Source organism: Pipistrellus hanaki (genome assembly GCF_964339955.1).
Source record: "Pipistrellus hanaki genome assembly, chromosome: 11".
In the NCBI taxonomy this organism is placed as follows: Eukaryota; Metazoa; Chordata; class Mammalia; order Chiroptera; family Vespertilionidae; genus Pipistrellus; species Pipistrellus hanaki.
This window is the reverse complement of record NC_140513.1, coordinates 2,990,476-3,004,295: the sequence shown is the minus strand read 5'-3', so window position 1 is coordinate 3,004,295 and position 13,820 is coordinate 2,990,476. Positions and strand designations below refer to the sequence as shown.

General features: G+C 46.5%; 2 protein-coding genes across 2 annotated transcripts in view; both read left to right on the top strand.

The window, feature by feature from the left end:
* Positions 1-1,596: 1,596 nt before the first annotated feature.
* Positions 1,597-2,549, top strand: LOC311630601 (uncharacterized protein; the record flags this gene model as incomplete). The annotated part of the gene is made up of 1 exon (XM_084899804.1): positions 1,597-2,549. The coding sequence occupies exon 1, from the start codon at positions 2,397-2,399 to the stop codon at positions 2,547-2,549; it is 153 nt and encodes a 50-aa protein (XP_084755930.1). The 5' UTR covers positions 1,597-2,396.
* A 508-nt stretch (positions 2,550-3,057) lies between these two features.
* The window catches only part of ABL1 (ABL proto-oncogene 1, non-receptor tyrosine kinase), a gene marked incomplete at its 5' end in the record, with an annotated part of 82,946 nt that continues 72,183 nt past the window's right edge, over positions 3,058-13,820 (top strand). Inside the window, one exon of the mRNA XM_084899792.1 lies at positions 3,058-3,193. Within this exon, the coding sequence (XP_084755918.1) occupies positions 3,058-3,193 (136 nt within the window). The remainder of the gene's footprint in view (positions 3,194-13,820) is intronic.

Genomic DNA, 13,820 nt, shown 5'->3' with positions numbered 1-13,820 from the left:
TTTACATTATGATTCATTAATAGTAGCAAAATTACAGTTACAAAGTAGCAACGAAAATAATTTTATGGTTGGGGGTCACCACAACATGAGGAACTGTATTAAAGGGTTGAGACATTAAAAAGGTTGAGAACCACTGCATGGGTAAATAAAGCAATATGGGTCTTCAAGTTTTAAGAATGATCTGCAAGCCAGGACCAAGTTTGTTAGCCAGATTGTTTTGTGACAGAGCAAAGATAAACCAAATAACTTGCGAATATAAATTCTAGCTCTGAATTTGTGCACAAATTTTCTCTCATGTGCTTCACATTCCCTCCCTCCAGGTGACTATTTTTTGAAGTCTATGTAAAAACATCATTTCCCAATCCAGCAGAAATATTTCCAAGATACATACAAGACCTACAATTTGGCTGTGGTTTTCCCCTAATATCAGTGGCAACTTATTAAAAAATCAGAGTCTAATGAGGCCAACACTTGTTTGATACTGAAAACCATGGGTTTTGGAGCAACATCAACTGGACTCAAATTGTGACTTTGTCACATGCTAAGCAAGTGACCTTAGGTAAGTCACGTTTCTGAAGTTTTTCCCAGCTGTATAATGGGGAATATTTCATGCCTTTTTGGGCTTTAGTGAGGATTAAATGAGATAATACAGTTTATGAAAAGCATAGCAGTGCCTGGTGTACAGTAGGCGCTGTGGTGAGTGGATCCTCTTAGAAATGGGTGTACAGTGACTTGGTCAGGTGCACCATAGGAGACATGGAGAGTAAAGAGTAGGGAACCAGGGTGCCTTTTAGTTGCAGAACATGGGTTCTGACAGGTGTGGGCTTGTGTCTGGGTCATTGGGCAGTTCTGCGGGCCTGGTGCCAACAGGCCGCGCAATTTCTGGGCTTACACAGTGGCTGTTTTCATGTGAATACATGTACACCTGTGAAATGAGGTTTTATGGTAAAGGTTCCGCTTAAGCATCTGTGATTGCGCCTGGCTAAGCCTCCGAGCGGCTCCTGATGCCCCAAAGAAACAATGAATTCTATAGCAATATGTCGGATGCTTCCCAGTCATTAATTTTTTCCCCCCGCTAGTTCTAATATTTATACTTCTTGGGGAAACGGTGGAAATTTATGGTCGGGGAGTGGGCACCAAAAACCTTGGTTTCCAGGAGGGAGCCAAATTTTCTCAAAGAGCCTCAAGGAAGTAATCCAACTCCGGTTCTGGGAAAATCCAAACCATGGTTTTCTCCTTGCTTTGGTTCCTCGCGGGTCTTTCAACTCGCGCAGGGGAGAAAGTTGGCCAGCCCGAGCGAGACCGGCTAGAGTCCACCGGCTCCCAGGAGGGTGGGACCGGAACTCAGGGCCTGGGCAGAGGTCAAGAAGTCGAGGGTGCGCGAGGACAGGTGTGTGTGTGGGGGGGGGGGGGGGGGGGGAGGGAAGAGAGGCGGGGAAGGAGGGCTATGGGACCACAGTTCCCGACATGCCCTGCGGGCTGCGCCGAAAACGGTTGGCTGGGAGCTCTAGCTTTACTGCCCTTGTCAGCCAATAGGACGCAGGGGGGAGACATGACCCGGATTCTCGCGGACCAATGGTGAGGCAGGGGAGGCGGGCGCTTCCTTACTATTCACCTTGCCCTCGGAAAAATCCCATTTCCATGGTTGGGCCGGGGCGGGCTCTGGCGGGCACGGGGAGCTGAGCGGGAAGGTGCAGCGGCGCCGCGAAAACGGCGCCTGGAGGGTCCCGGTCCCCGTGCGGCGCGCGCGGGACGCCGCTGGGGGCGGGGCCGGAGGCGGGGCCTGGCCTCGTTGTGGAGCGGCTCGTAATCCATCATGGCGGCCGCGGGGGTCAGTGTCCGTTCCTGAGCCGCGCCGGAGCCGGAGCCGGTCCCGGGTCCTGCAGCTGAGGAGCAGCGCCGCTGTCCACGGCCCCTACCTGCGGGGCGCGGCCAGGCCCCGCGGCGGAGCTCGGGGGATGTGACTGCCTGGCCGCTGCGGCGACGTCCGAGGCCGGGGGAGGGGGTGTCTCGGGCAGAGACCCCCGGGCTCGGGGCAGCTGAGGCGGCCGGGCCTCCTCCCCGCTTCGCCGCCTGCCCCCTGCGAAGCCCCGCGAGCCTCTGGGCCCTCAGAGCCCTGCGCCGGCTCTGGGACCCTGGGGGTGGTCTCCCGCCCCCGGACCCGGGGCGCCCGGCTCCCTGAGGCGACGGGGAGCGTCGCCCCGGAGTCACCGCCCGCGCCGCGCCCGGCCGCCTCCCCCTCCCCCTCCAGCCGCCCCTTCGTCCGGCTCCCGGCCCCACGTTTGGCCTGGAACTCCCCACCCCCCTTCCATTCAAACCCCCTCCCTGCTGTCCAGGCCCCTCCACCCCTTCTCCGCAGGCTGCTCCCGGGAGCCTCCATGTCCTGACTTCTCCCAATGTCACCGACGGCGCCCCTCGCCTCAGCCCTGCCCAAAACTTCCATGCGGAGGAAGAGTCTGGACTCGTTTCACAGGCCTTTTAAAAAGCGGCCCTGCAAGTTGCCGGCCGCGCACTCCTCCTCGGCGGAGCCCGGGGCCCGCGCCCGCTGAGCCCTCCGGACGCGGGGCGGCGGGCGGCCTGTCCGCGGATGGAGAAGCGGCCGGGGGCGGCCGACCTCCGCAGGGAAGGTTCTGGAGCAGCCTCCGAGGACGGCCCACGGTTCCTTCGCGTGTGGGAACCAGCGCGATGACCTGAGCAATCGCCCTGGTGCAGCAGCATCTCCTGTGAATCTCTCCGGTGAGGCGTTCCTCCTGGAAAGAAACCTGTCGTTCAGCCAGTAAAAAAGACACTTACAACAAAGCAACTTTTTTTTTTTTTTTTTTTTTGGGGGGGGGGGGGCGTTGCAATGACTGCAGACTGACAAACTGCGAACATAGCGGACCCCTGTTCGCACGGGCCGGCCCGGGATGGAAGGTGTTCTGTGACTGCCCTCCGCCCTGACGCGGGCAGGCGGGGGATGTGAAACCCCACGTGGAACGGGGGCCGTTGTCCTGAGCTCACGGGCCATTCTGAGCGGCCCCGGACCCTCTTCTGGAAAGGGGCACCTATCCTTACTTTATGGGGCAGCAGCCTGGAAAAGTCCTTGGGGACCAGAGGAGGCCGAGCTTGCCTGCCTTGCACTTCATCAAGGTAGCAGGCAAGAAGGAGGCGTCCCGGCACGGCGGGCCGCCCTGCAATGTGTTCGTGGAACATGGTGAGTGCTCGCCCGCCCGGGCCACACGGCCCTCCCGGGGTCAGCGCGGGGAGCGCAGGAGGGCGGGGAACCGGCGCTCCTGCTGGTTCTTCCTGGGCTGCTTAGAACTCTGTTCCTGTAGCTTTCTCGGTTTCTTTGGAGGAGAAAAGGTTGCGTGGTGAGGGGACGTCCTCATTCAGTATTTTGTTGTTTCTTGCTTCTTGTCTGGCTCTCGCCGGCTGTCGGTTGACCTTGGACAAGCCATTTCACTCTGCCAGCTTCCTGAGGAGGTTGGACTCGTGCTTTCCCAGGATCCACAGTCCACGACTGTGCGCCAGCCCGAGGCGCGGGCTCTGCCCCTCAGGTGCACAGGTCCTTTCCCTTCACCTGCAGGGCGCTTTGGCCCAAAGCTTAAGAATCGCAGGTCCTGGTTGGCCTGACGTCCGTGCCCTTCTCGGCCATAAGCACTCACTCTGGGGTCTGGGAAAAGTCAGGCAGGGAGCAGCATTCCATGGGACTGGTGTCCAGCCTCCAGTTATTCACTTTGTGCAGGGGTCGTCCTTTCCCAGGGATGGAGTGAAAGTTCCTCCTCCACTGACCCTGTTTCAGATGGCATTTGGGGCAAAAAAGTTGTCTCTGACATTTTTATGGACATAGTTGGCATCTGAGTTCTGACAGTGCATGTTACTCTTCACTTCTAGTAATACTGTGTGAAGTTTTTTGTGTTTTTTTTTTTAAATATTTTCCTTTTTTTTAATGATCTGTGTACATATCTTACCTCCCCCTCCCCCTCCCCCCGTGAAGTGTTTTGTTTTTTTAAAAATATATTTTATTGATTTTTTACAGAGAGGAAGGGAGAGGGATAGAGAGTTAGAAACATCGATGAGAGAGAAACATCGACCAGTTGCCTCCTGCACACCCCCTACTGGGGATGTGCCCGCAACCAAGGCACATGCCCCTGACAGGAATCGAACCCGGGACCTTTCAGTCCACAGGCCGCTGCTCTATCCACTGAGCCAAACGGGTTTCGGGTCTGTGTGAAGTTTTAAGTAAGGGTCAGCTTAGAAGATGACTGTAATGGGTGGGATTAATTAGGGTCCTCTTTATACACTTGCAGCATGACATTTTTTAGACTGGGTACTTTATATTAAAACTAGAGACTCATTGCATAATATTTGTGCAAGAGTAGGCCTTCCTTCTCTCTGGTACTCCGGACCAGGGCTTCCCTCTGGCCGCCGGCAGGCACAGCCCCAGCTTCATCGGAAGAACTTCACAGCCCCGGCTTCATCGGAAGGACTTCCGGAAGGACGTCCGGTCTGATTAGCATATTATGCTTTTATTATTATAGATATTGGTTGAGTCCATTGATCCTATAAGCAAAGGTGTGTGCAAGTGGCATATACTTTAAAATTCAACCATAAATACCTCTTAACCATGGATGACTATAATAAACAAAGGTCTCTGTTCATTGAATTTGCACTTGACACTTGAGGTTTTGACTTTCTTACAGAAAAATATTGACCTTATCTAATTGTTCCGGGTACTTGGATTTTACTTTGCTTAAAACATTTGGTTATATTTTAGCATTGGTTTTAGACAGGCAAATATGGTAATGTGTTATGTTCTGGTGCTTCCCCAATTCAGCATTTGTAAAGTGAATTCTTTGCATTTTAAAATGCTAGTGAAATAGGAAAATTGGTTCAGACTTTCAGGAGAGCTTTGACCAAACTCAGGATTTAAAGTGTATATAGCAATGAGCCAGTAAAATCTCACTCTTGGGAAACTATCCCAGTACAGAACAGTATAGTCCCTAGATGTTCCTGATATACCCCTTTGGGGGACCAGGGTTAAAACAGTTTGCATATTAATGCAATGCCAAGATGTTATTGTACTCTGCACAAATGGTGCAAAAGTAATGCGTGAATCAAGGCTGTGGTACCTAACTGCTACTTTACTGGTAGCCATGTATGCATACTGTGCACCCATAGTTTTTAAAAAAAGACTTTAACTTAACAATGTCCTTGGTGAAGTAGCAAAAACTGTTAATTTTATTAGCTCTTGATCCTTGTGTATATGTGTTTAATATCCTATGGGATGAAATGGGAATTCACAGTGCTTTTCTGTTGTGTATTGATTATCTCTAGGCAGAGCACTGGGGCAGTTGTTTGAGTTGCAGTCTGAACTAGTGCTTATATCATGGACTATCCTTTTTACTTGAAACTATGATGAAAAACGATGACTGACAAATGATGGTTATTCAGAGTTAACATATAAAAGAGTCTTTCAAAGAAAACAACTGGTAGTATCTGTTGCCAAAGATAAAAATTTTAGCTTTCCAGCAAAAAATAGTTTGTGGAAATAATCATATCTTATAGAGATTGGTGATACTATTTATAAATGTGATATTTTGATAAATGTTATTATATTCTCCTATATAATAACTTAATATTCTAAGTGTCTAGTCAACCGGTTAGCTATTCAACCAAAGAGTAATATGCTAATTATATGCTAAGGCTGCTCAACTGCTTGCTATGATGTGTACTGACCACCAGAGGCAGGCAGTTGACGGGTCAGTCAATCTCTATGATGTGCAATAGCCACCAGGAGGGCAGACAGTCGACCAGTTGACCAGTTGCTATGACATGCACTGACCACCAGGGGGCAGATGCTCTGACCAGTAGGTTAGCTTACTGCTGGTGTTCAGTCTATTAGGACTGAGTGAGACGGGCTGGACATACCCAGGAGCCCTGCCTTGGTCCCTCCCTGGCTGGCTAACCTCCTGCACCCCTCCCTGGTCCTGGTTGTGCATTGGTGGGGTCCCTTGGCCTGGCCTGCGCCCTCTCGCAATCTGGAACCCCTCGGGGCATGTTGGAAAGCCAGTTTCGGCCCAATCCTGCAGGCCACGCTGAGGGACCCCACTGGTGCACAAATTCATGCACTGGGCCTCTAGTCTTGTAATCAAATGTGTTATTTGGAAGATCTACATAATTCAGTGCATCACTCTTTTCTAAATGATTAACACATGATATTATAAAATCACATACAGGTAAAAGATTCATTCAAGATATAAGATGGACCAATGAATTTTTATGTAACAATACCAAAGTTCATTGTTACAGTTTTAGATTCTACATTACAGCTAACCTTAGGAAACTACCAGTTACCAAGTTTTGGTGTAGCTTCAAAGAATATCTATAGTTATCTAAAAATAGGTTGAAACATTTATTTTTCAGTTATAATAAAAACATTTATTTTTAAATGAATAATTAAAAATTTTCAGTTTAAACTTCTAGAATGATAAATAATGATGAGATAAGCTATACAAACAAAAACTCTTCAGGGTCCTCAATAATTTTCAGAGTGTCAAAGAGGTTTGAGAAAAAAAAAGTTTGCCTTAGCTGGTTTGGCTCCACGGATAGAGCGTTGGCCTGCTGACTGAACGTTCCCAGGTTTGATTCTGGCCAAGGGCATATGCCGGGGCTGTGGGCTCGATCCCCAGTAGGGAGCATGCAATAGGCAGCCGATCCATGATTCTCATTGTTTATGTTTCTATCTCTCTCTCCCTCTCCCTTCCTCTTTGAAACAATAAAAATATATTTTTAAAAAAGTTTGAGAACTGCTGCTATAGAGAGTATGTATATAGAGGGCACATAAGGATGTGTACTGACATACTGTAAAGTATTAATACTGAAAGATGTCCATGTAGTGGCAAAAGGGAATTGGAAGATCAGTCTGCATGATGTGGCGGCCCCCCCACCCCCCTCATTTTTATTGATTTCAGAGAGAGGAAGGGAAAAGGAGAGAGATAGAAACATTAATGATGAAAGAGAATCATTGATTGGCTGCCTCCTGCATGCCCTATGACTGGGAATGGAACCGTGACCTCCTGGTTCATAGTTTGACACTCAGCCACTGAGCCATGCTGCCCGGGAACTCATCATGGTTTTGATAGTCTGTTGGATATCTTACCCTTTGGTGTTTGGGTGTTTGGAGATGTTTTTTTTTTTTTTTTAATCACTGCAATGTAGGTTTTTTTGTTTTTTGTTTTAAGTAAATACAAGCAATTATGCCTTTATTATATAAAAGATAGTATATGATATATACTGTTCTGTACTTTTTACTTTTTTTTTTTTTAATATATTTTTATTGATTTTTTACAGAGAGGAAGAGAGAGGGATAGAGAGTTAGAAACATCGATGAGAGAGAATCATCGATCAGCTGCCTCTTGCACACCTCCTACTGGGGATGTGCCCACAACCAAGGTATATGCCCTTGACTGGAATGGAACCCGGGACCTTTCAGTCCGCAGACCGACGCTCTATCCACTGAGCCAAACCGGTTTTGGCTACTTTTTACTTTTTTGTCTTTCACTCAATATGTACTCAGGATCTCTCCGTTTGGGAATATGGGTGTCTTAGTTTTTCTTATGGCTGCCTTGTGCCCCACTATCTTGGAAGTGTCATTGATTTTTCAGCTAGTCCCTCTTTCTGGACATTTGGTTGTTTCCAGTCTTGAGCTGTTACAGGGCTGCAAGAATAACCTAATATCTGTCCTTTTAACTTGTGCAGGTGTAGGTGTGGGAGAGATTGCTAAAAGTGGGAATGCTGGGCTAGTGCACTTGTAATTTTTATTGGTAGATGTTCCTTTATATGTTAATAGTAGCAGATAGATATTAATATGGATACTGTTTGGTAGATATTGCTCCCAAGTTCCTTCCCATCTGTACTAGGTTATGCTCCCATCGCTGGTAATGCACAAGAGCCTGGCCAAGAGAGCGTGTTGTCAAACTTTGGGACTTTTACCAATCTGATAAGAAATAACGTCTTAGTACGTTTTTAATTAGTAGCTCGTATGAATGAGGTTGAGCATTTTTAATATTTTTAAGGAACACATATGTGTATCTTTTTGTGAACCGTCTCACCGGGTTCGTTGTGTGCCAGACACTTAAACAGGCACTTGTGCGGGGCAATGGCCCCTTCACCCCGTGTCTCACCAGGAAGGACCCCACCCCAGCCTCTAGAGTGTCCCAATGAGGCCGTTGTCAGCCCTGGCTGTACTTCAGGATCTCAGGTCCTGCTCCCAGGGATCGACGTAACCGGTGTGGGGAGAGCCTGGCCTGGGTGTTTTGTTTTGTTGTTCAGTAAGGAGTGACTTCATTCAAGAGGAAGATCGCTGGCGGGGAAGGGACTGTTGCAATAGGGAGAGCATTCTGACCAGAAGGTCTGCAAGTGTCTCAAGTGTCTCCTCGCCCCACCCCCCACCCCCTCTCTCAACTTTCAGTCTGATGGAAATTAGGCCTTTTTCCCTTGTGTTGGGCTTGGGGTCTTTGCTTCTGGAGGGCAGCCTGCCGGAGGCTGGGGCTGAAACGCTGGGGCCGCTGCAGAGCCTCCCTCTGGACTGAGTTAGGTGACTGATGCATTTCCCTCATTGGTTAAGCCGTTTTGATTTGGGTTGACTATTACTTGCACCACCAGTTTTTATCGAAAAAGTAATACATGTTAACCTAATCAGTTTTTTCCACCTCCCATTTTTTGGAAAGAAAAGTGGCAGCTTCCATTGACAAATGATATTACCAATTCTTTATATCTGTTTTGCTCTTTAGTTTCATACCACGTTCACACATTTTTTTGTTTTGTAAAATTGACAAAATCCAGTTTTATGAAGGTAACCTTACTTCTTCCTACCACAGTGAGCTAATCATATCCCCAAGGTATATTGCTGGGTGACCTTGTGATAACATCAGTTGTTAGAGATAAGTGTGTGTATTGCCTTGGAGCACAGTCCTGAGGTCCTGTGTCCTGGTCATTGCTGCTGCCTCTTCCAGGGGGTGGACTGGATTGGCTAGTACCAGCCGCCTGCTGTTCCTAGATTTTAGCTTGTCCTGCAGTTGACACCTCAAGTTAATATGCTAAGCCCCAGGCCATGCTTAAAGAACATAGGACTGAGGTTTAGGGAGCTCTTATTGTTGCAGACTGCATGGCGAGGAAGCCAGAGGGGGAGCTGTCAAGTCTCCTGAATGGCAGTGCTGGCTCCCCGGGAGCAGAGTGGTGAAAAACTCAATTCAGCTCGAGTCTTCCTTGGAGCTGCGGTGGCCAGTGTTCAATAGCTTTGACCTCAGAACATGTCCATTCTTGAGGAATGATGGTGGATTAGGAAGAAAACGGAAAAAATAGGTCCCAATGCAAAACATCTCCTACCTAAGGTAGCCAGCACATTGCCTAAGGGGAGAGGAACGCCCTGATAGTGTTTGTCTTTCAGTTGCCTTTCCGTATCTAGGCTAGTAGTAATAACTGGTAGGCTTGTTAGTGCTTTCTGTATTCAGGCACTAGTCCAGATTTTAAATTTGACTTTTAGAGAGAGGAAAAAAACAATATTGATGTGATAATGAAATATCAATCGGCTGCTTCTTGCATGGTGCCTACTATAGACCGAGCCTCGAACTGGGCATGTGCCCTGACTAAGAATCTAAACAGGCAACAATTTCATGTGTGGAATAATGCCCAACTGACTGAGCCATACCAGCTAGGGTCCAGTCACTTTAAAAAATATATATATATATGTTTTATTGATTTATTTTATTTTATTTTATTTTATTTTATTTTATTTTATTTTATTTTATTTTATTTTTTTTTACAGAGAGGAAGGAAGAGGGATAGAGAGTTAGAAACATCAATGAGAGAGAAACATCAATCAGCTGCCTCCTGCACATCCCCGACTGGGGATTTGCCCGAAACCAAGGTACATGCCCTTCGCCGAAATTGAACCCAGGACCCTTGAGTCCGCAGGCTGATGCTCTATCTACTGTGCAAAACCGGTTAGAACAGGGTCCAGTCATTTTTAATATGTTAAGTTATTTAATATATTTTATTGATTTTGTACAGAGAGGAAGGGAGAGAAATAGAGAGCTAGAAACATCGATGAGAGAGAGTCATTGATCAGCTGCCTCTTGCACACCCCCTACTGGGGATATGCCCGCAACCAAGGTACATGCCCTTGACCAGAATCGAACCCGGGACCCTTCAGTCCCCAAGCCGACGCTCTATTCATTGAGCCAAACTGGTTTCGGCTAATATGTTAAGTTATTTAATACAACAGCAATTGTAGGTATTTTTAATAAGGAAAAATGAAAATTAAGAATTCATCATTATTAGTACATTTAGAGAGTTTGTTTTGTTTGAGAAGCATAATTGAGGCAGTTGCTGGGATGAGTGATTTGTGAGGACACAGGCGAACACATAAAAACGTTAAAACATGCCCTGGCTGGGTAGCTCAGTTGGTTAGAACATCATCCTGACACACCCAGGTTGTGGGCTTGATCCCCAGTCAGGACACATACAAGAAATAACCAGTGAATGCATAAGTGGAACAACAAATCAATGTTTGTTTTTTCTCTCCCCCCCTCTCTAAAAAATCAATGGAAAGGAAAATAATAAAAGAAAAGTTGTACATGATACTATGAGTAACTAGAGGCCTGGTGTATGAAATTCATGCACAGGTAGGGTCCCTAGACAGCGATCAGGGCCCATTGGGCCTTCCTTCGTTCCGCGTTGCCCCCTGGTGGTCAGCACACTTCAGAAAGAAGTCAAACTCCCTGTTGGTCCAACTCCCGAGGGGTAATTTGCATACTAGCCTTTTATTATATAGGATAATAATAGTGATTATTTCCACCTCCCATTCAAAACAAAATCTATTGGTTAGTGGACACAATCTAAGGAAAATTTTTTTCTTAGAGAAATGTGATATATTCATTTTTGGTGATATATGAGCCTTTCAAAAGTCTCGCAGTGAAAATAGAGCTCTTTAATTACAAGAAAAGTATATTGTTTATGTGATTTGTTAGCAATAAACACACTGTGTAGCTTTCTGTTTCTTTGGCTAGGCTGTGATGTGTGACATTTAATTAGCATCCTCCTTGGCATGGTGTAATTCATGATTATGCCCTTGTCAGTTAAACTGAATGTATGGTGTTTCCAAAAAAAATGTCCAGGGATTTTTAAAAAATTTTTTTTTAGTTTAATTAAAATATGGGTATAATGCATAGACACAGACAATAGGGTGGTGAAGGCCTGGGGCAGAGGGTGAGGGCATGCTAGAAGGGGCCAATGGGGGAAGAAAAGGGTGATATATAATACTTTTAACAATAAAGACCTAAAAAAAATTAGCTACATTATTGCCTGTCTGGTGTGGCTCAGGAGGTCACGGTTCAATTCTTGCTTATGCCCAGTCGAAAACTAGATCACCATTAGAGGGTGTACAAGAGGCAGCTGATCAGTAATTCTCATCACTGATGTTTCTGTCTCTTTCTCCCTCTCCCTTCCTCTCTGAAACCAATAAAAATATATTAAAAAATAATAAAATAGCTACATTGTTTTTTATGAAAACAACATACATTTTTGTAACTTATTCAGTCAAGGAAGATTTGGTTTAGAAAGTAATTTGAAGTTCAAAAATTTTTTTTCTTAGATTTGTATCCACTAAACCATAGATTTTGTTTCGAATGGGAGGGGGAAATAATCACTATTATTATAATCAGTGCTTCTTTAATTCCTGTTCAAATGAAAATTAATCCTCTCCTACTGACAGTGGACAAGCAAAGTAAGGAAAATGTGGTGGAGGGAGGAGAGCAGGAATACCAGTTACCCTGCTGGAGTGCCCGATTTGCCCAAGACCTATAGTCGTACCTGAGAGGCAAGACCGCACCTGGCCTCCGGCCTTTACAAACCAATGCGGAGAAAAACGAGCAAGATGAGAAAAATGTAGTGAAAGGATGGTTGCTTAAGAAAAGGGATAAAGTGGGTTGGTTACACCACACCCACTTGCCCTGCATAGCACCAGTGAGCGCTGTGGGGGGGCGGGACATCTGGCTCAGACCTTGTCCAGCGGGGAAGGCTCGTGCCTGTCACAGGCCAGTTGTCAAAAGGGAGGAGCCTGGTCGTTTGCCCCTCGGTGTGAATTCTTTGCTGTGGTGCAGGGCTCATTGCTAGGCCCACCGAGGTCTCAGTGTCCTGGGTGCTGTCTGGTTGTCCCTGGTTTTGGCTGAACTCAAAGGATGACCATTGATGCTCTTTACCACTATGTGCTCCAGCGGAGGTGGGCGTCATTTGGAGGATGTACACTCAGCAGTGAGTCAGATGGGATGCACACATGGCTTTCGGTTATTAACCCCTGCACTTTCCTAATGAGCTTCTGAGAAGTCCTGATGTCAGTATTGAAACTTTTTACTGGCTAGAAGCTGAGGCCTACTTCAACAAGAAGGACTTCCATGTCTTCTGAAGTACATTAGGAAAACTGGAGGCTATTGACTCACAGGTGATGAGTTACATGTAAATAACCCATCTTAGACATACACCAGGTACTGATAATATAAAAGCATAATATGCTAATTAGATAGGACATCGTTCTGGATGAAGCTGGGCCTGCAAGGGAAGCCTGATCCCGGGTGTCTGCTGGCGGGCCAGAGGGAAGCCCAGGTACTGGGTGCCTGACAGAGGCCAGAGGGAAGCCCGGGTCCTGGGTGCCTGACAGAGGCCAGAGGGAAGCCCGCGTTCCAGATGCCGGAAGGAGGCTGGTGCCAGCAGCCGGGAGAAGGAAGTGCTATTCTTGCATGAATTTCATGCACCGGGCCTCTAGTGGTCATATATTACTTGCGTAGTATAGCTGCTATTGGAGTGCTTTCTCTGTGCTAGGCTCTGCAGAGCCCTTGAACATACTATGTTAAAGGTTATGAAATAACGCCAGAGCCCTTTCCTACAAAGCAGTCTATCATTTGAACCCTCTGGTGGTTCCTATTCTGTACAGAAACAGTCTCTATTTTTGTATCTTTATCCCTAAAAAATTTTTGAGCAAGCAAATTACACACACACAGGCAGGTGCGTGCACATGTGAAAGCTGTGTTTGAAGTTTTGGAGTGGAATGTTTTTGCTTTTATGGAGCCAAAGTGGCAAGGACAAGGTAAGGTGGTGAGAAGGTACTGTCCCTTCCTTGGAACCTTCTCATTATGTGGCGCCTGGCAGTTTTATCCTGGCCTGCCTAATAGAGCACCCTGCTGTGAGATTTGCAATTTTCTGTAGAAGGAAAAAAATATCAAACAAACAAGAGCAAAGCTCTTCATGCCTCCTGTCCTCCCTCCCTTCCTCCTGACATATATGGGTTCTGATAGGAAATTTTCCATCTCACTCCTGGAGTGAGGGGAAAATGACTTCCACATTTTGGTTTCTAATTCTAAAATTCCCAGATTTCAGCCTGGATTCTTTGATAATGACCTGAGCTCTTAGTCTTTGAAATGCATGTGGAAAAATGTTTATCGCTATTGAAATTTGACATTTTTTATCTCGTGAAACTCCAGAATTGATTTTTAAATTTCTACTTGTTTGTGGTTAAAATTCTATTTTTAAAAGAGTAGAATGTACTCCAGCAAATTGAAGATCAGATAAATAAAGAGGACCTGGACAACTAAGGCTTGACAGTGTGACAGTGTATATTAAACCAAATCTTCCCAGACTATAGGATAGCGGTTCTTTTGTCCCTTGACAATTTCCTCCTTCTGTGTCTATCTCAGTCCAGTGGTCAGCAAACTGCGGCTCATGAGCCGTGGTTTGCCACTCTGTTGACTAATGAGTTTGCCGACCACTGTCCTAGTCAAACAGGG